At 42.5% G+C, this 25,585-nt stretch overlaps 1 protein-coding gene across 1 annotated transcript; it reads right to left on the bottom strand.

The window, feature by feature from the left end:
- Nucleotides 1–898: 898 nt before the first annotated feature.
- LOC124545472 (serine protease inhibitor I/II-like) lies at nucleotides 899–24,732 on the bottom strand. Its single transcript, XM_047124404.1, has 5 exons — nucleotides 24,680–24,732; nucleotides 24,499–24,600; nucleotides 17,674–17,724; nucleotides 11,848–11,956; nucleotides 899–1,027 (listed from the first exon to the last, which is right to left on the bottom strand). The coding sequence occupies exons 2-5, from the start codon at nucleotides 24,575–24,577 to the stop codon at nucleotides 1,018–1,020; spliced, it is 249 nt and encodes an 82-aa protein (XP_046980360.1). The 5' UTR covers nucleotides 24,578–24,600; nucleotides 24,680–24,732; the 3' UTR covers nucleotides 899–1,017.
- Between the last annotated feature and the right edge of the window lie 853 nt (nucleotides 24,733–25,585).

Raw genomic sequence — 25,585 nt, 5'->3', positions numbered from 1 at the left:
TGTCAACTGTTGCCCAGCGCTCCCTCTGAAGCTCTCAACAGCCTATGTTTCTTTCAAGTTATCCAGATCCCCATCTCCTTAATTTCCTACCTTTTTGCAATTTCTTCATTTTTAATCTACAATCATAACCATCTGCCACGAAAATTTCTCACTATTTAAAATCTGATTTCTAAATTCCTGTTTTACGATTACATAATCTGAAACCTTCCGTTGCCTCCAGGTCTCTTCCATTTATACAATATTCTTTCATGAGTCTTAAACAAACTGTTAGTGATTGTTACATCATTCTCTGAAGCAAAATATTGCTCTTCGCCTCTCTCTTTCATTCCTAGTCCCCCATCACAAATGTTCGTCTCCCTTAACTGTCTGAGTGATTTCTTTTATCTCATCATACATTTCTTCAATCTCTTCAACATCTGCGGAGATAGTTGGTATATAAACTTTTGCTGCTGTAGTGGGTATGGGCTTCGTGTCTATTTTGGCTACGATAAGGCGTTTACTTCGCTTCTTGAGTAAAATATTCCGCTGGTCCCTCATTCGGATCTCCAGGCGCAGTCAGAAGAAAGAAAACTGACGTTTTATGAATTGGAATATGTAGCGTGCCCTTAATCAGGCAGGTTGGTTGAAGTTACATGTAGTGGGAATTAGAGATGTTTTGTGGCAGAAGCAACAGGACTTCTGGTCAGTTGAATACGGGGTTATAGATACGAAGTCAGATAGGGGTTATACAAGTGTGGGTTTAATTACTGCTAAGGAAATAGGACTGCGGATAAGATACTGTGAACAGCATAGTGAATGCCTTATCGTAGGCGTCACTCAATAAGTACACAAAAAAGCAGCAGACAGTACATATTTATTGTCTACAAATCGTAACATAATAAATGTAAATTCAAGATACAAGCAAGTGGAATACTCGGAAGGTGTTGATGCTGCGGATGTCCAGCGTTAACAGTTGCGAGACTGTGTTGTGGCACCCAAGGAAGGTATTCCGAAGAGTAGATGCTATTCACCGGCAAGCTATTTATCCCTGCAAGGAAAAAAAGTCCATCAGTTTCACAATTGTTTGTTCAAGTCACCACTATTTCACTGGTTTCGTGATATATCCCATTTTCAGCCATGTTGTGCTAATCCTTTTATGCCCACGCAACTACTACACCCAAGATACATTATGTGTTCCGTATCTTCTAGTTGTTGTCTGTCCTACTACGTTTCTCTTCTTTCATCTAGCAGTGGCAAGTTAATGCTGCAGGAGGTGTCTCCCTAACCTGTTCACTCTCCTGGAAAGGATCTTGTAGTGTGGAACTGGTTTGAAATCGACGTTTCTCATCATACTTCATTCCACCTCGTTTAGCCTTAATGATAGTTCTTGTGTAATTAAGCTGATTTCGAAGACTTAATTAGCTAGTGAATGAAACAGCATAAAATATTTATTGAAAAACTGTGTGAAAGTAAGTTATTTTATGTGCTATTGTGAGCTTGAATTGCAAACCGATGCATATGAATTAAAGTATCCAGAGCCGATGTGCTGGACTTGAGTGCACATCTCTTTGGAGAGGTGCTGATGGCGAGGTGTCTCGCTGACGCAATAGGGAGACGCCGGCTACACTTTGTGTCCCTAGCCCCGAAGCTCTTAGAGCTTTCACGCATTGATACGTCCACTGAATCCTTAGCTTACGGCGCAGTTTTCCTGTGATGGTACCCCGGCACCGCAGAAACAGGATTGCCCGTTCACCGGAGTGGGGAAAAGATGCGAAATGGAGGGCAGCGTTTTTGCATTTAACTACCGCTCTACTGAGAACTGGAGTGTAGGAGGAATGAGAAGGTGCATAGATGAACATTATGAAGATGCCAAGGTGTCTGTAGACAAATATTTATGGCTGGTGATGACTCAGCAGAAGCAGTGTGTTGGGGCACCGTTTGATTTTTGAAGAGGAAGACACTGCGATGGAGTATTCCATGGTCTACACGTTGGAGTACTCGACAGATAAACGAAGTTCCCACAAATAGTACGTTATATCCTGGGGTTTCCAACTTCAGTTGGAAAAGAAAACGTAGATACTAGGAAAGTAACGGCGAAGAAACCGTGAATAACAGAAGAAATACTTCAGCTGATCTACGAAAGAAAGGGTACAAAAATGTTCAAGGTAATTTAGGAATACAGAAATACAAGTTACTTTGGAATGAAATAAGTAGGAAGTGCAAGAAAGCTAAGGCGAAATGGCTACAGGAAAGATGTGACGATATCGAAAAGGAAATGACTATCGGAAGGACTGACTCAGCATACGAGAAGTCAAAACAATCTTCCGTAAAATTAAAATAACTGCAATCAGGATTCCACTCTTAAATGCAGCGGCGAGAGCGATTACTTGGAAGAAGTACATTCAAAGTCTCTATAAAGGGAGCACTTATGTGATGGCCTGATAGAAGAACAGTATGAGAATCAGAAACTAAAGTAGCTTTGGAAGACTTACGATCAAATAAGGCAGAAGGGACAGCTGAAATAGCTTTGGAAGACTTAAGATGAAATAAGGCAGAAGGGACAGATAAGACTCTATCGCAACTTCTAAAATCATTGAGGGAAGTGGCAACAAAACGACTGATCATGTTGGCGAGTATAATGTACGAGTCTGGCGACAAACCATCAGAGTTTCGGAAAAACATCATCCACACAGTTCCGAAGATTGGAAGAGCCGACAAGTGCGAGAATTATGGCACAATCAGCTTAACAGCTAACGGATCCAAGTTTCTGACAAGAACAATACACAGGAAATTGGAAGAAAAATGGGGATGTGTTAGACGTCGATCAGTTTCGCTTTCGGTCAGGTAAAGCCACTACGGAGGCAATTCTAACGATGCGGTTGATAACGGAAGCAAGACTGAAGAAAATTCAAGACACGTTCATAGGATCTGCCGACGTGTGAAAAGCATACGACAATGTAAATTGGTGCAAGATTTTGGAAATACTGAAAAAATCGGTGTATGCTATAAGGAAAGGCGGTTAGTATATAATATGTACAAGAATAAAGGGGGAACAATATGAGTGCAAGACCAAGAACGAAGCGCTTGGATTAAACAGTGTGTAAGACATGGAGTAGTCTTTCGTCCCTACTGTTCAATCAACGTATCAAGAAAGCAATGGTGGAAATAAAAGAAAGTTTCAAGACTGGGCTTAAAATTCAAGGTGAAAAGATATCAGTAAGATTCGATGATGATATTGTTATCGTCAGTGAAAGTAATGAAGAATTACAGGATGTGCTGAATGGAATGATTTAATGATGGCTCAAATGGCTCTGAGCACTATGGGACCTAAATATCTGAGGTCATCAGTCCCCTAGAACTTAGAACTACTTAAACCTAACTAACCTAAGGACATCACACACATCCATGCCCGAGGCAGGATTCGAACCTGCGACCGTAGCGATCGCGCGGTTCCAGACTGACGCGCCTAGAACCGCTCGGCCACACGGGCCGGCTGATTTAATGAGTACAGAATATGGATTGAGAGTGAATCGAAGAAAGACGTAAGTAATGAGGCGTTGAAGAAATGAGAACAGCGTGAAACGTAACATCAATGTTGGTGATCACAAATTTGATGAAGTTAAGGAATTCTGCTACCTAAGCATCAACAGAAATCTACTAGTATAAAAGATAGACATAAATTTTAAGAAGAAATTTAGAGATTGTACGTTTCGAGCACAGCACTACTTTATGGTAGTGAAACATAGACTGCGGGAAATCCGAAAGGGAAGAGAATCGAAGCATCTGAGGGTGGGTGTTACAGAAGAGTGTTGAAAATTAGGTGGACTAGTAAGATAGGAAATGAGGAGGTTCTCTGCAGAATCAGCGAGGAAAGGATTATATGCAAAACACGGACAAGAAGAAGAGACAGGATGATAGGACGTCACTTAAGACATCTGGGAGTAACTAGAGGGAGCTGTAAAGGGTAAAAAGTGTAGAGGAAGATAGAGAGTGGAATAGATCGAGCAGATAAAAGAGGATGTAGGTTGCAAATGCTACTCGGAGATGAAAAGGTTGACACAGGAGAGAGCAATCAGAAGATTGATAATTAAAAAGAAAAAAATGGTTCAAATGGCTCTGAGCACTATGGGACTCAACTGCTGAGGTCATTAGTCCCCTAGAACTTAGAACTAGTTAAACCTAACTAACCTAAAGACATCACAAACATCCATGCCCTAGGCAGGATTCGAACCTGCGACCGTAGCGGACTTGCGGTTCCAGACTGCAGCGCCTTTAACCGCACGGCCACTTCGGCCGGCTTAAAAAGAGAAAAGAAGTAGAATTCAGGGTCTTATACGCTGGTTTTCAAAACTTGAAAGTAACTTTCATATGATGTGGCTCTGCCAAGTATCGCAGATCGCGGGAACTTGGACAGTAAATAGGATAGAACTGCTACAAAATAGTGCATTAGGCAACTAAAATAAATACGCAGTGAGACGAATAGAACTGACATTTTATACAACGGCAATCATTACACTTTAGTCGTAACGATCCGAGGTAGTCTCTAGGCATTGGAAAATGCGGGAAATGATTCTTAATACGATGCCTGACCACACGGACGGCAACGCAGGGACTGCAATGTGCTCCCATACGGGCCCCGCGATTATGAATGAGTTGTTGCGGTAGCCTTACCCCGTGCCTCCACAACTGCTGGATGCTCCTTGGTGCATGTGTACGTGCTGCAGTACGTTTTCCCAATGCATGCAACACCTGGTCAATGGGATTCAAGGAGGAGTGCGCGAGCCAGACCGTTTGCGGTATTTCCTCTTGTTACACGAGCTACTCCACTAGCGCTGTTCCATACGACGGCGCACTGTCATGCACTAAAACGTCCCCAGGGCCGAATGCACCCCTGAAAAGACGCACTTGAGAAACGGGTTCAGTAACTTCGAACAAGAAGCGTAGAGTGTTCACACATTTGGAGACCGGCACGCCCACGCAGTATTATGCCTCCCCATGTCATAACGCCTAGACCACTAAAACGATCATGTTCCTGTGTGCATTATGCGTTCCCAGCTCTTGCTACTCGAGGGTGAGTCCAGCATTGTTGAGCGTGATCGTTTTGGTTGTCCTGGTGTTGTCGTGTGGCGAATGACAAATCTACGTGCACGAACTGGCCTCCAAATCTTTGAAAGTGGTACCCCCACCGGTGATTGTTATTGTGACACTGTACTCGTTCGCCGAGTGCGTCATTTCAGCGGTGCTTTCGTTAATGACTTCGATTTTCCTTATCCAAACGTTTAAAGGAGAGAGCGTGCGATGTGATCGTTTTTGCAGAACGCAGGAGGTAGGTTTTGCAGACCCCTAGCCCTCAAGTCAGTCGTCGCATGTACGATAGTGTGGCAAGTGCGTTTATTGGGGGCTTTCATTTGCACACTATCTGGGCTCCAGCTGAAAGGTCCTCACTCAACCTACGTTACAGTTAGAAGCTTCCTACGATGTACTCTGCAACTGTCATCTTTTCTCGTCTGTTTGTTTAGAACGTGATGGTGTTTTTTTAAGAAACCGATATATTGCCAAATGGATGTATGCGACCTTTTTAAAATCATCATCTACATCTACATGAATCCTGTACGAATCACACTTCAGTGCTTCGCAGAGGGTTCACCGAACTACCTTAACTCTAATTCTCTATTATTCCACTCGCTAAGAGAACGCTGAAAAAATAACACCATAATCTTCCTGTACGACATCTCATTTTCTTCATTTTATTACGATGATCGTTTCCCCCTATGTAGGTAGGCGTCAATTAAAAAGAAAATTCGCATTCGGAGGAGAAAGTTGTTGATACAAATTTCGTGAGAAAATCCCGCCACAACAAAAAAAAGCCTTTGTGAATTCCACATCAAATCCAGTGCCACGTCCGTGACGCACTCTTCCCTCTTTCTCGATAATATAAAACGTACTGCTTTTGTCTGAACATTCTGGATGAACTCTGGTAATCCTGATAAGGATCCCACACCGCGCAGCAGTACTCTAAAAGAGGACGGACAAGCGTAGTGTAAGCAGTCTGTCTTTGGTTCGCCTTCCCCACAACGTATTCTCTGTGTTTTTTCCAGTGTAAGTTGTTCTTTCCCTACAGCTTACCCCTATTTATATCAGTATTTCGAACATCTTGGACCATTTTACACTGTGGAATGCTTTCTACAGGTCCACAAATCTAACGAACGTGTCTTGAATTTTCTTCAGTCTTGCTTCCATTATCAACTACAATGTCAGAACTACCTCTTTGCTGCGTTTACCTGTCCCAAAGCCAAACTGACCGTTGCCTGACACAATTTTCTTTCCCATTCTTCTGCATAGTATTCTTGTCAGCAACTTGGATGCAGTAGCTGGTCAGCTGTTTGTGCGATAATTCTCGCACTTGTCGGCTCTTGTTGTCTTCGGAATTGTGAGAATGATGTTTTTCCGAAAGTCTGATGGTATATCGCCAGTCTCAAACATTCTACACACCAACTTGAGTAATCGTTTTGCTGCAACGTCCCTCGATGTTTTTAAAAATTCCGATGGAATGTTATCTTTCCCTTCTGTGTTATTTAAGTCTTCCAAAACACCTCTAAAATTTAGCTTCTAAGACTGGATCCCCTACCTCTTCTACATTTACTCCTGTACCTTCTTGTATCACGTCAGACAAATATATCCCTCATAGAGGCTCTCAATGTTCTCTTTCCATCCATCCCCTTCTAAGGGCACAACCACTCCTGCGTCGCCGGGAAAGGTCACCAAGCAGTTGCCAGTGGTGTGATCTGTCACAAAGTCTTTGCAGCAATTTTTAGTATATAGAGGGTCTATCAGAAAGGACTTCACAACTTTCAAAAATATTATTAATTTAACCTACAGACATGGTTTTGGTGTCATTTGACCTGAACAGGTTAAAAGTGACTTTCGTTAGCTGAGTGGTATATATCCCGTCAGAAGTCTATTCCTTGTCAAACTTTTTGCAGCATATGAGGCGTGACTTGTTTAATAGCGAAGTAGATTCAATCTCTGAAAGAGAAGCTGGTGAAGATGGAATAAACAATGTACCTTTGATGATTAACCAAACGAGAAAGTAAGGACGTATCAGGTTCAGTGAACGTGGGGCCCGTGCAATTGGTACGCGTCAGTCCATTCACTTACGTGGAAAGCGGACACTCAGGAAATTTCGGACGTCTTACCAAACATTTAAAACTGTATTACCCTTTAAGACGACACCAAGTTTAAGTCGTATGAATAAGTTGGTAAGAATTTTCAAAGCTGTGAACTCCTTTTTGATGTACCCTATATTAAACTTTCACATCATCGGTTTCAGCAAATAGTTACCGTCTTCAGATGTGTAACTCCAACGAAGAGGTTCGTACATACTATAAAAAATAGAGTAAGGCACGTCGAATATCATGACATTTTTATTTGACGATATGATGTACCCCCCCCCCCCCCCCCCATGAACCATGGACCTTGCCGTTGGTGGGGAAGCTTGCGTGCCTCAGCGATACAGATAGCCGTACCGTAGGTGCAACCACAACGGAGGGGTATCTGTTGAGAGGCCAGACAAACGTGTGGTTCCTGAAGAGGGGCAGCAGCCTTTTCAGTAGTTGCGAGGGCAACAGTCTGGATGATTGACTGATCTGGCCTTGTAACAATAACCAAAACGGCCTTGCTGTGCTGGTACTGCGAACGGCTGAAAGCAAGGGGAAGCTACAGCCGTAATTTTTCCCGAGGGCATGCAGCTTTACTGTATGATTACATGATGATGGCGTCCTCTTGTGTAAAATATTCCGGAGGTAAAATAGTCCCCCATTCGGATCTCCGGGCGGGGACTACTCAAGAGGATGTCGTTATCAGGAGAAAAAAAACTGGCGTTCTACGGATCGGAGCGTGGAATGTCAGATCCCTTAATCGGGCAGGTAGGTTAGAAAATTTAAAAAGGGAAATGGATAGGTTGAAGTTAGATATAGTGGGAATTAGAGACGTTCGGTGGCAGGAGGAACAAGACTTCTGGTCAGGTGACAACAGGGTTATAAACACAAAATCAAATAGAGGTAATGCAGGAGTAGGTTTAATTATGAATAGGAAAATAGGAATGCGGGTAAGCTACTACAAACAGCATAGTGAACGCATTATTGTGGCCAAGATAGATACGAAGCCCACGCCTACTACAGTAGTACAAGTTTATATGCCAACTAGCTCTGCAGATGACGAAGAAATTGAAGAAATGTATGATGAAATAAAAGAAATTATTCAGATTGTGAAGGGAGACGAAAATTTAATAGTCATGGGTGACTGGAATCGAGTGTAGGAAAAGGGAGAGAAGGAAACATAGTAGGTGAATATGGATTGGGGGAAAGAAATGAAAGAGGAAGCCGCCTGGTCGAATTTTGCACAGAGCACAACATAATCATAACTAACACTTGGTTTAAGAATCATGAAAGAAGGTTGTATACATGGAAGAACCCTGGAGATACTAAAAGGTTTCAGATAGATTATATAATGGTAAGACAGAGATTTAGGAACCAGGTTTTAAATTGTAAGACATTTCCAGGGGCAGATGTGGACTCTGACCACAATCTATTGGTTATGACCTGTAGATTAAAACTGAAGAAACTGCAAAAAGGTGGGAATTTAAGGAGATGGGACCTGGATAAACTAAAAGAACCAGAGGTTGTACAGAGATTCAGGGAGAGCATAAGGGAGCAATTGACAGGAATGGGGGAAATAAATACAGTAGAAGAAGAATGGGTAGCTTTGAGGGATGAAGTAGTGAAGGCAGCAGAGGATTAAGTAGGTAAAAAGACGAGGGCTAGTAGAAATCCTTGGGTAACAGAAGAAATATTGACTTTAATTGATGAAAGGAGAAAATATAAAAATGCAGTAAGTGAAACAGGCAAAAAGGAATACAAACGTCTCAAAAATGAGATCGACAGGAAGTGCAAAATGGCTAAGCAGGGATGGCTAGAGGACAAATGTAAGGATGTAGAGGCCTATCTCACTAGGGGTAAGAGAGATACCGCCTACAGGAAAATTAAAGAGACCTTTGGAGAGAAGAGAACCACTTGTATGAATATCAAGAGCTCAGATGGAAACCCAGTTCTAAGCAAAGAAGGGAAAGCAGAAAGGTGGAAGGAGTATATAGAGGGTCTATACAAGGGCGATGTACTTGAGGACAATATTATGGAAATGGAAGAGGATGTTGATGAAGATGAAATGGGAGATATGATACTGCGTGAAGAGTTTGACAGAGCACTAAAAGATCTGAGTCGAAACAAGGCCCCCGGAGTAGACAATATTCCATTGGAACTACTGACGGCCGTGGGAGAGCCAGTCCTGACAAAACTCTACCATCTGGTGAGCAAGATGTATGAAACAGGCGAAATACCCTCAGACTTCAAGAAGAATATAATAATTCCAATCCCAAAGAAAGCAGGTGTGACAGATGTGAAAATTACCGAACTATCAGCTTAATAAGTCACAGCTGCAAAATACTAACACGAATTCTTTACAGACGAATGGAAAAACTAGTAGAAGCCAACCTCGGGGAAGATCAGTTTGGATTCCGTAGAAACACTGGAACACGTGAGGCAATACTGACCTTACGACTTATCTTGAAATAAAGATTAAGGAAAGGCAAACCTACGTTTCTAGCATTTGTAGACTTAGAGAAAGCTTTTGACAATGTTGACTGGAATACTCTCTTTCAAATTCTAAAGGTGGCAGGGGTAAAATACAGGGAGCGAAAGGCTATTTACAATTTGTACAGAAACCAGATGGCAGTTATAAGAGTCGAGGGACATGAAAGGGAAGCAGTGGTTGGGAAGGGAGTGAGTCAGGGTTGTAGCCCCTTCCCGATGTTATTCAATCTGTTTAATGAGCAAGCAGTAAAGGAAACAAAAGAAAAATTCGGAGTAGGTATTAAAATTCATGGAGAAGAAATAAAAACTTTGAGGTTCGCTGATGACATTGTAATTCTGTCAGAGACAGCAAAGGACTTGCAAGAGCAGTTGAATGGAATGGACAGTGTCTTGAAAGGAGGATATAAGATGAACATCAACAAAAGCAAAACAAGGATAATGGAATGTAGTCTAATTAAGTCGGGTGATGCTGAGGGAATTAGATTAGGAAATGAGGCACTTAAAGTAGTAAAGGAGTTTTGCTATTTGGGGAGCAAAATAACTGATGATGGTCGAAGTAGAGAGGATATAAAATGTAGGCTGGCAATGCCAAGGAAAGCGTTTCTGAAGAAGAGAAATTTGTTAACATCCAGTATTGATTTAAGTGTCAGGAAGTCGTTTCTGAAAGTATTCGTATGGAGTGTAGCCATGTATGGAAGTGAAACATGGACGATAAATAGTTTGGACAAGAAGAGAATAGAAGCTTTCGAAATGTGGTGCTACAGAAGAATGCTGAAGATTAGATGGGTAGATCACATAACTAATGAGGAAGTATTGAATAGGATCGGGGAGAAGAGAAGTTTGTGGCACAACTTGACCAGAAGAAGGGATCGGTTGGTAGGACATGTTCTGAGGCATCAAGGGATCACCAATTTAGTATTGGAGGGCAGCGTGGAGGGTAAAAATCGTAGAGGGAGACCAAGAGATGAATACACTAAGCAGATTCAGAAGGATGTGGGTTGCAGTAGGTACTGGGAGATGAAAAAGCTTGCACAGGATAGAGTAGCATGGAGAGCTGCATCAAACCAGTCTCAGGACTGAAGACCACAACAACAACAATATGATGAACGTTCATTTCAATAATTAGTTCACTTCATGGTGTTCTAAGTGCCTGACTGGTGTATGAAACGTATAGAGTAGGACTAATAATCTCCACATCTACATCTACATACCCGTTCTTCAAACAGGCGTGAAGTGATTTAGCATTGTACCTCATGGCAGGGCTTATTCAAGTTTCCATCTGTTGCGGAACGTGGGAAGAACGACTGCTGAAACGCGTATGTGCTCGCTTTAACTACTTATGGGAGTGATACAAAGGCCGAAATGTGTTGCAACATTCTTCCCTTGCTACTTATCTTTAAGATTTCAGTATTTGTGTGACACTCACTCGTGGGTCTTGCTGGCCTCCTTTGTTTAGCTATCCCCTGTTAATCCTGGTTCCCACATATTTGAGCAGTATTGCACTATCTCTCGTGTGAGTGTTTTGTAAGAAATCGACTTGCTAGACTAATTACATGTTTCAGCTATCCTATCGATGAACCGAAGCCCCTCTCGTGTTTCACCTACGACTGAGTCTATTCGATCATTCCATTTCATATTGATACAAATTGTGCCGCCCACGAATTTGTATGAGCTGGCTCATTGACATTGATGTTTTGGTGATAGAAAATTACATTTCTGGGTTTTGTGAAGCGCCCAGTTCTACCTTTCTGTATAATTAACACAAGTTGTCCGGCTCTGCGTCATTTCTAAATCTCATCGAGATTCTCCTGGATTTTTGAGCAACTCTGATCACATAGTTCTTTATTACAGATATCTGCATCATGTCGGTAAAGTCTCACGGTAGAATTAATATTTCTGAATCCTGTCGCAGGTCGTGTTTGCTACGCCGTGTCACTGTCTTCTTGTCGATAGAGGATGGTGTATCGGTCTCATACCGGCCTGGTGTCAAGTAATGAAACTTGTTTTATTTTGAAGTCCGTGCAGGACAGAGACAAGTATTGCTCATTGGAAACTATTATTTTTGGACAATCCTCAACCCCTTAGCCATAGGCAGTATCATTTTCAGCTAAAAGACACAGATTGAACTCAGTAGATATCTAATTTTAACATCTTGCAAGGCGCGCCTTCGTTACAGAATTATTATGTCTGTATTACGAAAGTGTTAGTGAAACGTACGTACCAACCTCTGTCACAGTAGACGAGGGTGCAGAATGCACCTATGCCATCTTCTGCACACAAACACACATTACATTCCTCCATGTACGTTGTGTTGGGGATACAGCATTTCCCTGCAATAGAATATAAACATAAATCACCAGAACTTCTCAAGATAATATTGAAAATAGCGGACATAACTATGAGGGACTTCTGCCCATGAGTTTATTGTTCGTTATTTTCACATCCCATAGATCATGCTCCTGATAATTATGCACTTATGATCTGAAACTTCTCAGCCTGTATACAGTGTAACACTTTGCTTAGTTTATAATTGAGTTTCGTTTATGTTTGAAACGGTTAACTGAAATATAGCATAAGCACGTACACACACACACACACACACACACACACACACACACATATATATAAATATATATATATATATATATATATATATATATATATATATATATATATATATATACGCATACATATATGAATTCATAAAACCCGATGTGCATTAGAATAACAAAAATTAAAATGGTTTACCTGATTTTTCTTTCTGTCTTTGGAAACATTTCAGTAGCCTTAGTTTTTAAGGCTACTGAAATGTTTCCAAAGACAGAAAGAAAAATCAGGTAAACCATTTTAATTACTTTATTGGTACTTGCCTGCACAAGGTCTGACGGAGAACAACAGTAATTTTTTTAGATTTTCATTCCCTGCGCTAGGAAGCGTTGGTCAACAGAATCAAGTAAAGGTGGATGTTCTGTATCATACACTGCCTTTCCCGCACGACCTCGTACTGATAATATGTTACATGCGTCATATACTTTTTCGAATGAACTGGGTGCGTTTTAGGTTAATTTGAAATTACTTCATAGAGGCTGTAAATAACCTGAGAAAAATTTACAAATGTAATTGGACAATGCTGATAAGATGTGTGCATTAGTATATTTTCTAAGACAGAAAATGGTCTCAGCACTATAATGATCAATATATATTTGAGTACAGTTGAATTAGAGGTACTGATTAATCTGATCTCAGTCCTATTTAACCAATAGCAAGAGGGAAAATGTTTTACATCATTGCTTTGTCGTACTGCAATTTGTGGTTTTACACAGTGTTCCATCACAGGGTTTGTTGTCATAGTGATACCCGTTAATGACTGCCGTCACACTCTCAAGATGCTATCTTCACAGATGGTACGAGTGCAGCTGTTAAAAATTTAGATCAGGAACTGAAGAAAACAACAAATAACATTCTACAGCAAATAACGTTCGGAGTTAATAGACTAACTCTCAACTATAATAAAAGACAATACTTGCAATATTCACGGTAGACTGTATAAGGAAAAGTGCTACATTCAAATATAGGAAATGTTTTGTCCTCCTCCATACATGAAGCGAGCGATCTCAAAGTACCGGGTGATCAAAAAGTCAGCATAAATTTAAAAACTTAATAAACCACGGAATAATGTAGATAGAAAGGTAAAAATTGTCACACATGCTTGGAATGACGTGGGGTTTTATTAGAACCAAAAAAGATCTCTGGCGCGCGTCGTTTGGGGATGATCGTATGCTCAGCCGCAACTTTTATCATGCTTGGCCTCCCAGATCCCCAGACCTCAGCCCGCGCGATTATTGACTTTGGGGTTATCTGAAGTCGCAAGTGTATCGTGATCGACCGACATCTCTATGGATGCTGAAAGACAACATCCGACGCCAATGCCTCACCATAACTACGGACATGCTGTTCACAACATTATTTCTCGACTAAAGCTATTGTTGAGGAATGATGGTGGACATATTGAGCATTTCCTGTAAAGAACATCATCTTTGCTTTGTTTTACTTTGTTATGCTAATTATTGCTATTTTGGTCAGATGAATCGCCATTTGTCGGACCTTTTTGTCGTTTGTAATTTTTCGGTTCTAATAAAACCCCATTTCATTCCAAGCATGTGTGTCAATTTGTACCTCTCTATCTACATTATTCCGTGATTTATTCAGTTTTCAAATTTGTACTGACTTTTTGATCACCCTGTAAATTGAGAGGCATTACAATGAGAGTTGTATTGTTAGAGCTTTATGTGATACTCGTATCTCTTATTCCTATGATCCTACAGATCACGTCATAAGAAACAACTTTTATAAGAGACAGTATGTTAGCTGACTCTTCCCAGCCAAGATATGCGTCGTTTAAAGCTGGTTACACAAATGAAAGGTGTAAGCATTTTATATGTAATATGAATGATCTATCATTTAGTCATCTGTTCCACTTTGTAGGCGATAGGCTGGACATAACAAGTTTCTCATTCGTTTCTGAAATATCTTTCTCTATATCGAGTTACACATTCTTACGATTTTCATGTTGAAAATCACTCTGTAGTTTTCTGTGATAGGTAGTGTAGCGGTCGCCCTTCGTATCAGGATTGTTATTGAGCGTGAATGCCGAGTAGGTGAGGTGGTGATGCCACAGCTGCAGGAGGCCGAGCTCAGGAACTGGTGTGGGTGGCTCTGAGATGCCCATTAAACGCCAATTAAACAGCGTTGTGTCGATACCTATTTACTGGTTGCGGTTTTATAGTGTTGTTTTCTCCAGTGCAGCAGAAAACATGATGAATCGCATACTCGAGTGTTACGAAGATTGTGGATGCAATACTTTGCCGGCTGCCGGCATGGTGTAGGTCATGACCCCAAAGCGATGTCGTGCATGTAGCCGTAATAGGAGACTGTAGGAGCAAGCCTACCAAGGGTCTCATTAGAAGCTAGTGCGGCCTACATCAGCGCTCTCGAAGATGGACGTGCGCTTTTAAGTGAGCATCCACAACGCATCGTGATTGAGGTAGGGTAATGAAGCCGATGTACTGCTCTATTATACCTTGTGTACGCGATACAACCGCTATCTGTATATGTGCATTTCGCTGTCCTAGGACTTTCGCTATCCTGAGTGTAAGTGTAGAAGTATTAGATGATCTGCTGCATGGAATAAACAGTCCAATTAGTACAGAATATGGACAGAGAGTAAATCGAAGAAAGACGAAAGTAATGAGAAGTAACAAAATTGAGAACAGCGAGAAACTTAACATCAGGATTGATGGTCACGAAGTAGATGAGGTTAAGGAATTCTACTACCTCGACAGCAAAATAATCAATGACGTACGGAGCAAGGAGAGTAGCACACGTTATAAGGGCAGTCCTGTTCAAGAGAAATCTACCAGTATCAAACATAGGCCTTAATTTGAGAAGGAAATTTCTGAGAATGTGCGGTTGGAGCACAGAATTGTATGGTAGTGCAACGTGGACTGTAGGAAGACCGAAACAGAACAGAATCGAAGTATTTGAGATGCTGTCTTACAGTCGAAAGTTGAAAATTAGATGGCCTGATAACGTAAGGAATGAGGAGGTTCTGAGCAGTAAAATGGTTCAAATGGCTTTAAGCACTATGGGACTTAACATCTGAGGTCACCAGTCCCCTAGACTTAGAACTACTTAAAACTAACTCACTGAAAGACATCACACACATCCATGCCCGAAGCAGGATTCGAACCTGTGACCGTAGCAGCAGCGCGGTTCCGGACTGAAGCGCCTAGAACCGCTGGGCCACAGCAACCGGCTCTGCACAGAATCGGAGAGGCAAGGACTGTGTGAAAAACACTGAGAACGAAAGGGAACAGGATGTAGGACATCCGTTAAGACATCAGGGAAAGACTTCCATGTTACTAGAGGGAACTATAGAGGGCAAAACCTGTAGAGGAAGACAGAGATTGGAATACAAATGGTTCAAATGGCTCTGAGCACTATGGGACTTAACATCTATGGTCATCAGTCCCCTAGAACTTAGAGCTACTTAAACCTAACTAACCTAAGCACATCACACACATCTATGCCCGAGGCAGGATTCGAACCTGCCACCGTAGCGGTCACGCGATTCCTGACTGAAGCGCCTAGAACCGCACGGCCACACCGGCCGGCCGTTTGGAATACATCCAGCAAATAATAGAGGACGTAGGTTGCAGGTGCTACTCTGAGACGAATAGGTTGGCACAGGAGAGGAATTCGTGGTGGGCCGGACCAAACCAGTGAGAAGGCTGATGACTCAAAAAACAGTACTTTTATCACCTCTGTGTAGTACAAAACGAAGGAAAAAAATAAGAAAATAAGAAAAATACACTGTAATATACGTACTTATGAAGTACTAGTTTCATGGTCTTAGTATAATGACGTCTTGTGCTCAGCACGAGTATCGGGTAGCGCATTCCTTTAAACCTTCGTTGGTTTTCTGCGTTGTTGTGGCACTGGTATTCGAATTTGTGATTACGCATCGACTGCATCACTGACGACTTTAGCCTACTGATATGTACGACAGAAGTTTTCGTTGGCAAGTGGATGTTAACATTGACTGGGGAGGTCATTTCTATTGCTTGATACGATATGTTGTATTTCATCGAAGGTTCTCCGCTTTCGCTTTTTGTGTGTAACGATTGGTAACCAACACTCATTCGTCAACTCTGAAATGTCGAAAGTGACTTACATACTGTCTTATGGGTTCATGTCTTTCCAGATCTTTCGTGTTTCCTCGTCTTACGGTATCACAAGCTTCATTAGTTTATTTGCAATTTTCTTCGTTGTTGACATCGTCACTTAACTTAGGTTGTAATGTATGTAAGAGAGATGACACTTTCCCTCTCGTATGGTGAGAGACCAGTACCAGTATTGGCCACGGAATTAAACCGGTACTAGTACTGACCACGGAATTAAACGTGCCAATCACAAATTGGTGATATGTATCAAAATCTGTGTGCTGGCTGTTAACATAATAATTAATTATCCTCGAGGCTATTCAATGAATATGTTTCGTTTGTCTGTTTATTTGTGGATGAAGGGACTTTTCTATAATGTGCGAACATGAAGTGCACAGCAAACTTGTTTCATACGATTAGATAAGACGTTTGCACCCTGGTCAGTCAGTAAAGTTTCTGTTAAGCCTAATTTAAGAAACTAACTAGTCATTAATGCTGAAGTATCTGCAACAGCTTGTTGGTGAAGTATTGCTGTCAAAGATACAAACCACGAAAACTGAAAAGCTGTGTCAGGCGTGCAGCACGCCGGCAGCACTGGACCGAGCCCCCTGTCCTCCACTGCAGTCCGCCAGTCACAGAGTTCCCAGAATGAGATTTTCACTCTGCAGAGGAGTGTGCGCTGATGTGAAACTTCCTGGCAGATTAAAACTGTGTACCGGACCGAGACTCGAACTCGGGACCTTTGCCTTTCGCGGGCAAGTGCTTGGTAGAGCACTTGCCCGCCAAAGGCAAAGGTCCCGAGTTCGAGTCTCGGTCCGGCATACAGTTTTAATCTGCCAGGAAGTTTCATATCAGCGCACACTCCGCTGCAGAGTGAAAATCTCATTCTGGAAACGTCCCCCAGGCTGTGGCTAAGCCATGTCTGCGCAATATCCTTTCTTTCAGGAGTGCTAGTTCTGCAGGTTCACAGGAGAGCTTCTGTAATGTTTGGAAGGTAGGAGACGAGATACTGGCAGAAGTAAAGCTGTGAGGACGCGGCGTGAGTCGTGCTTCGGTAGCTCAGTTGGTAGAGCACTTGCCCGCGAAAGGCATAGGTACCGAGTTCGAGTCTCGGTCCGGCACACAGTTTTAAGCAGTCACAGAGCTATTTTACTGTAGCTGCAGGAAATAGGAGGTAAGAATTTTTCAACGGCAGAGGCTAAGGCAAATGGGAGAAAATCTCTATTCGGTACTCTTGATAGTTATTAGGACAGTAGGTGGATTATGTTTGCTATCTGAGACAGTTCATGCACAGGTGCTAGACCTTTCAGTAATTGCGAAATTACCTTCTGGGGCCGCCGGTGGTTTCTTCTGGGCCAACTGCAGCGTCTTCGCTCCTGTAACAAGCCATCAGAGACACGTCAGTCTGGTTGTAAAATCGGCCTCTCTTACAACTGTGTTTACCTTGAGACTCTTTTTCATGATATTTACGTACACTACTGGCCATTTAAATTGCTACAACAAGAAGAAAAGCAGATGATAAACGGGTATTCATTGGACAAATATATTATACTAGAACTGACATGTGATTACATTTTCACGCAATTTGGTTGCATAGATCCTCAGAAATCAGTACCCAGAACAACCACCTCTGGCCGTAATAACGGCCTTGATACGCCTGGGCATTGAGTCAAACAGAGCTTGGATGGCGTGTACAGGTACAGCTGCCCATGCAGCTTCAACACGATACCACAGTTCATCAAAAGTAGTGGCTGGCGTATTGTGACGAGCCAGTTGCTCGGCCACCATTGACCAGACGTTTTCAATTGGTGAGAGATCTGCTGAATGTGATGGCCAGGGCAGCAGTCGAACATTTTCTGTAGTCAGAATGGCCCGTACAGGACCTGCAACATGCGGTCGTGCATTATCCTGCTGAAATGTAGGGTTTCGCTGGGATCGAATGAAGGGTAGAGCCACGGGTCGTAACACATCTAAAATGTAACGTCCACTGTTCAAAGTGCCGTCAATGCGAACAAGAGGTGACCGAGACGTATAACCAAAGGCACCCCATACCATCACGCCAGGTGATACGCCATTATGGCGATGGCGAATACACGCTTCCAGTTTGCGTTCACCGCGATGTCGCCAAACACGGATGCGACCATCATGATGCTGTAAACAGAACCCGGATTCATCCGAAAAAATGACGATTTTGCCATTCGTGCACCCAGGTTCGTCGTTGAGTACACCATCGCAAGCGCTCCTGTCTGCGATGCAGCGTTAAGGGCAACCGCAGCCATGGTCTCCGAGCTGATAGTCCGTGCTGCTGCAAACGTCATCGAACTGTTCGAGCAGATGGTTGTTGTCTTGCAGAGGTCCCCATCTGTTGACTCAGGGATCGAGACGTGGCTGCACGATCCGTTACAGCCATGCGGATAAGATGCCGTTGGGACCCAGCACGGCGGTCCGTATTACCCTCCTGAACCCACCGATTCCATATTCTGCTAACAGTCGTTGGATCTCGACCAACGCGAGCAGCAATGTCGCGATACGATAAACCGCAATCGCGATAGGCTACAATCCGACCTTTATCAAAGTCGGAAACGTGATGATACGCATTTCTCCTCCTTACACGAGGCATCACAACAACGTTTCAGGACTGATGACCTCAGAAGTTAAGTCCCATAGTGCTCACAGCTATTTGAACCACTTGAACAACAACGTTTCACCATGCAACGCCGGTCAACTGCTGCTTGTGTATGAGAAATCGGTTGGAAACTTTCCTCATGTCAGCACGTTGTAGGTGTCGCCACCGGCACCATCCGTGTGTGAATGCTCTGAAAAGCTAATCATTTGCATATCTCAGAATATTCTTCCTGTCAGTTAGATTTCGCATCTGTAGCACGTCATCTTCGTGGTGTAGCAATTTTAATGGCTTCACTTTTTGTCTGTAAATATACATTGTAATCATTCTTTTCCTGCTCTATGACCGTTTCTGTTTTTTTATTCTACGTCCTAAAACCTCCCTTATTTTAATATGAATTAAAAGCTAAATGCCAAGTATTGGACAGATTTATTTGTAATATTACGAACGACCTACATAAAAGGTTAATAATAGTTTACAAAGTCAGGGAACGTCTTGATAGACGGAGAAAGGTGTAGCCTTATAAAATCCAATATCAGAAGAAGAAAGGAAAATACAATGCAAGAGCTTATGTGATGGTGGAAGAAAGAGAATATCGGTAGAGGATGTCACAGATGAACCCTACTGGGCTGATATCCTGATGTATAAAGAACTTTATGATTGTTTGCCAAGAATAAGAAATAGAAAGGCTACAAGAAAGGATGTAATAAACGCTGAGCCTATAAAATATGGTAGACAAACTAAATATCATTCATCCTTCATAATTTTAGAAATAAGAGAGTTCTCAGAAAAGTCTTTCATTTTACATTTTAGTTAGATGCTAAAGTTTGTGTGAGGAGGAGTGGGGGGGGGGGGGGCAACGGACGGTATGGGAGGGAGGAAGGGCGGGTACTAGGTAATGACTGACTGTACTTAGGGGTAATGGACTAAGGTTGGGAATCGCTGCACCAGTGCCTATCTGATGAAAGCGCGATTCCACATGCTGGAGCGCCAGGTACACAGCTCAAGGTGGTTCTAAATAGTCAATAAAATTTTTCAGGGTTTGTCATCGCATTGTCAATACGTAAAACTACCGACGTTTCGATCACTCTTGCAAGTGACCTACTTCAGGGTGATTTTAGTTACTGAAACAAAAACACATTGTAGAAGATCACTTGCAGCAGTGACCGAAACGTTGGTAGTTTCACAAACCGGCTCTGAACACTATGCGACTTAACTTCTGAGGTCATCAGTCGCCTAGAACTTAGAACTAATTAAACCTAACTAACCTAAGGACATCACAGACATCCACACCCGAGGAGGATTCGAACCTGCGACCGTAGCGGTCGCTCGGCTCCAGACTGTAGCGCCTAGAAGCGCACGGCCACTCCGGCCGGCGGTAGTTTTACACATTGACAATGCGGTCACAAGCTCGGAAAAATTGTATTGACTGTGACAATGGCCGCGGAAGCCTACGTTTACATGTACTTCTAAGTGTTCACATATTTTCCCGCACTATTCCCTGTTGACGTGCTATTCAGACAGTGGGTGCCAAGTGCGATGTCAGTACCTCCTGAGTCGGTTTAATGATACCCAGGGCTCCTGTGACTGGGCTGCCGAATGTTGTTGCAGTGTGACAAGTGCAATCGCTGCGTGGCACTGCAATAGTCACTGCGGTAACAGAATAACTGATATGGTCTATTAGAAGTCAGTTCCTTGAACAAGGTCCAATCCGTACAATCGCGATTCAGTATCCGGTGCGGTTCTGCACTCAGCAGTGTAGCTACCGAGTACCGCGTTACTCGTCAGCGAGCAGAGGGTACGTGTGACGTGTGGCCCAGCATGGGACTCGTGCTCGTGTACGTCCGGCCCCTGTACGACGTACATTCGGCCTAGAATACGTTCACGGAGTTTTTTGCCGTTAGAGCTATGTTGCAGCGAGATGTGTAGCGTTGAGCACTGCAACGACGTTGACCCGGCGTGCTACGAGGTCCGACAATAAAGTAATGAGACTGATTTTCTTTGCAAGATGTGGCAACCCTGCAGGCTTGCGTAGGCACAAGATCTTTGACCTTGGTCTATAAGCTGCTTCTAGTCAAAGCAGCACATCGATGCAACTGCTCAGTCGTGAACTGTGCTGTAATAAGTTACGTGTTTGAGTCTCTCGTCACGGAAATGGAACCGCATAATACTGCGCAACGGTATGCCATTTCTTTTTGCGTTAAATTGGGTGAAAACGCGATGACAACTTATGATAAGCTTCAGAAGACTTTTGGAGAGGAGGTTATGTCAAGAGCTCAAATTTTTCGTTGACATAAAATATTTAGTGAAGGCAGAACGAATGTTGGAGATGAAGACCGCAGTGGACGACCATCAACCTCACGGACGGATGTCGACTTGGCCAGCCTGCGTGAACACGTACGATCTGATTGAAGATTATCCGTGAAAATGATTGCAGAAGAACTGTACATCAGTCGAGAAATGGTTCGTCTAATAATAACTGAAGATCTTGGTATGAGAAAGATTTGTGCAAAAATGGTCCCCAAAAATCTCGCACCACAATAGCGAGAAACACGGAAAAATGTAGCAGCCGATCTGTTAGAGCAAACGCAAATCAATCCAGAATTGTTGAGCCGTATTATCACTGGTGATGAATGTTGGTTTTTTCAGTACGATCCAGAGACAAAACGCCAAAGTTCGCGATGGTGCTCAAAGGGATCACTCAGACCAAAACAAGCTCGCATGTCAAAGTCAAAAGTGAAATTCATGCTTGTGTGCTGCTTTGATTCCAAGGGAATTGTTCATAAAGAGTGGGTGCCTCCTGGACAAACAGTTAACCAATATTACTACAAAGAAATTTTAGTAATACTTCGTAAAAGAGTTCTTCGTGTCCGTGCCAACATTGCTGATAATTGGATTCTGCATCACGATAATGCGCCATCCTATACTGCTCTGTCAGTACAGCAATTTTTAACCCCAAAATAAGTTTCAGAACTACCAAAGCCACCTTAGGATATTGCTCCGTGCGACTTTTTTCTATTTCCAAGAGTCAAAACGGTGGTCAAGGGACACCATTTTCAAACAACACAAGATGTCCAAAAAGTTGTGACGAGGGTCTTGGAGGATGTTACAGAAGAAGAGTTCCAGAAATGTTACCATCAATGGCAGAAGCGCTGGAAAAAGTGTGTGCAATCAGTAGGGAACTACTTTGAAGGAGATAACACTAAACTTGACTAAAACGCAAGCAACATTTTTTTTCACATCAGTATCATTACTTTATTGTCGCACCTCGTATATTGAGTAAAGTGCTGATATCTCCTGTTAATGTCTCTCTGGGAGCTGCATGGCGATATCGGCGCTGTATAAACGCCATTGAACTTGACCCTGATGACCGTGGCCTCTAGCCTCTCGCTGTTCGTGCGGCACATGTCTCTGTGTATGATGATAACTGTTCCAACTTTTTGCACGGCCGGTCGTAATTCGATGCAAAAATACGGAGAAGAGAGTGTCTACAAGTTGTGATACGCCCTCTCCCTGTTGTAACTGCAACACGACGTGTTACGAATCGAAACTGGAGATCTCCTCTGTTCACTGTCAAGCGTTCCGCCGGAAGTACTGACGAATAACTCCGTATGGCGTAGATATTCCTATTCCAAGCATGTATGTGCTACTCACTGCCTGTCCCCTTACTCAGCTGCAGCAAACCCTCCTCATCAAAGGCTCCAAGAACATTAGAAAGCAACGACTTTTAATTCAACTGTTGTTTTATACATAGCATTTAGGCTTAACTACAATTTAATGTTTGGATAACAACAATATAGGAAAATATAGATCGATACTTAGCGTAAAGAAGACGCGTCAACTTGCAGACAGGCACGATTAATAGACGCTAAGATATAGCTTTCGGCCACAGACTTCGTCAGTAAACACGCACACGCACACGCACACGCACATACGACCGCCAACTCCCCCATTTCGGTCCGAGCAGTTGCTTGCTTGCTTGCTTCTGTGTGTGTCTGCTACTTGACGTTTCTTCTTTACGGTAAGTAGCAATCTGTCTTTTCCTATATTGTTGATATTCCTACATGGAGTTTTCATTGATACTCTGATCTCTGTGGTTAAGTGATTTCTAATTCAAGTATCATTACTTTATTGTCGCACCTCGTATATTGAGTAAAGTGCTGATATCTCCTGTTAATGTCTCTCTGGGAGCTCCATGGCGATATCGGCGCTGTATAAACGCCATTGAACTTGACCCTGATGACCGTGGCCTCTAGCCTCTCGCTGTTCGTGCGGCATTTCTAATTCAAGGGCGTGCTGAAAAGTAATTTTTCCGTTCTGTTCTGAGTATCAGCTGCAGTACTACATATACCCCGTGACTTTTCCGTTGCGCTGGCGCAAGTTGCAACCCTATACCGATAGAGGGCTTGCAACTGTAACATATAACATGGCAACCTGTAGCGGAACTATGTCGATGCGTGAGAAACAGCGTGCTGTAATCGGGTTTCTAATAGCTGAAAGTTTCTTCCACACACGGAGCGTGCGCTCCTTCAGCATGACAAAGAAAGAACACTTTCGAGAGCTCTGACGTCTGCGACAAGTCAACGCCTTGAGTTCACTGTTATCGATTATCCTCCGTACTGTCCAGACTTGGCTACAACCTATTTTCACCTGTTTGCAAAACGTGAAGAATACCTTTGAGGACTTCACTTTAAAAGAGATGAAACCTTTCAAGCAGAGGTGAGGTTGTGGCTCTGTCAACAAAGTGCGTCATTGTTGATACCGTCAACGTACAATGTCTTTCTTTGGGTGAAATGTGCTGGTCACCAGGGTGAATGTTGAAAAATGAGTGTGTAGACATCATAAAAAAGACATCGTGAATACAGATTTTGTTAAGCAATCTTTCATGAAAATTCATGTTTATATCTGAGGTGCTTTAATTATTCAATATTAAGTGAAATGTGGTATCATGTGATAAAACGGGTGTCTGAATCGAAATATTCGATCTCTATAGTTCAATAACTTCTACAGGCCACTTCTAGAAACTGTCTGAAACCGAGTTAGAATGTTTTGATATCACTTTTTGTTGCTGGGAATAAATGTTGCCAAAATTAGACGTAAGTTATAAAAAAGGGTAATCAAAACAGAATATTTTAATCGCTTACTAAAAAGGGATGATATAGATTTACGTAAAGTGATTGTCATGGAAGGAAAGATGAAATCTCAGACAATAGATAAAAGTGTGTATTATGTTACACTGGAACGAACATTTAATATGTGAAACTCCATGTTAAAGAAACAAAGAGCTTTCAGTCAGCAATATGTACATTACTATTCACGGAAGAATTTATTTATTCTCGTTTCTGTGGTGAAAATAAAATACGTTATAACTGATTTTTGTGCTAAATAAATGTTTTAGTGAATATGTACAATTTTTATTTTATGATTGGAGTTCTGTACTTACAGTCTGAAGAAACGTACATATAAAATAACTCTGATTTTTCATCTGACAAATCCGAGCACTGGGATAGTACGAAATTTAACAAACCTCTTTTGTTGCGGCAAGCCATACGGGTACATGCCCAGACACGTGCCGGAAGACACGTACATACGTTGCAGTCTTCCATCTTCGTCTGACCGGGTATGCATCCTGAATAAAAATAGACTGTTGATTATTATAAATTTTTAATACCATGTCGACTCTTCTTCTTACATGGCAAATAATACACAATGATACTGGTGTCTACATGTTGATTACGCCTGTTCAGTTCAGTGTACTATCGCTAAATAATTAAACGTACGTAAGCCATGAGAGGTGTTCGAAAGAAAAGGTACGAGACAAGACTGTGGGTGGAACTGAGGTCTTCATTCATAAGTGGTCACCAAAGGTTCTGAGCACAATTATCGTACTGTTTCACGAGCCGAAAGTTTACAGAATTCGTGTGGCTTTAACAGGAGCCAGTTCTCCATTATGTCCTTCAGCTCGTCGTCCGAGTTGGAGTATTTCCATTTGCGATGTCTTTTAGCGGACCAAACACATGGAAATCGCAGAGCGATATGACCGGGCTTTAGGACGGATGCTCCCACCTGAAGTGGGCCATTACACTTTGTGTGACCTTGGAGACGTGAGGACGTGCGTTTTCGCGGAGCAGAATCACTCCTTCCGTGAGCAGCCCACGACGTCACATGGGTGTCTCACGGTAAATGTCACAGTTAATGGTTTTTCCGTGGTCGAAGAATTCGATGAGCATCGGATATCGGACGCCGAAAACGACTGTGAGCATTAGTTTGCCTGCTGAGGTCAAACCTTTGTTTCTTATGGTCAGCTGGCGAAGCTACGTTCACGTCGCTAGATGTCTCACTACCTTATATCAAAGCGCAATATGCAAATTTCAGTCAGTTTTGTTGTTACAATGTTTCATACCTTTTCATTTAAACACTCCTCACAGTATGAAAGACTTATTTAATACTATTTTAGCTTTCCCTAAAAAAATAAAAATAAGCTGTCATTTCCTGAGACGATATTCCTGTTGGGTGGCTAGCACTTACAAGGAGCGACAAGGCAAGGAATGAAGGATCTGGTTGGAGCTGAGGTCGACTTCCAGACCGATTAACACCTTAGTTTGAAAGGATGT

Source organism: Schistocerca americana, chromosome 8 (assembly GCF_021461395.2).
Source record: "Schistocerca americana isolate TAMUIC-IGC-003095 chromosome 8, iqSchAmer2.1, whole genome shotgun sequence".
Lineage (NCBI taxonomy): Eukaryota > Metazoa > Arthropoda > Insecta > Orthoptera > Acrididae > Schistocerca > Schistocerca americana.
Note: the sequence above shows the minus strand (reverse complement) of the source record. Positions and strands in the feature narration are given on the sequence as shown.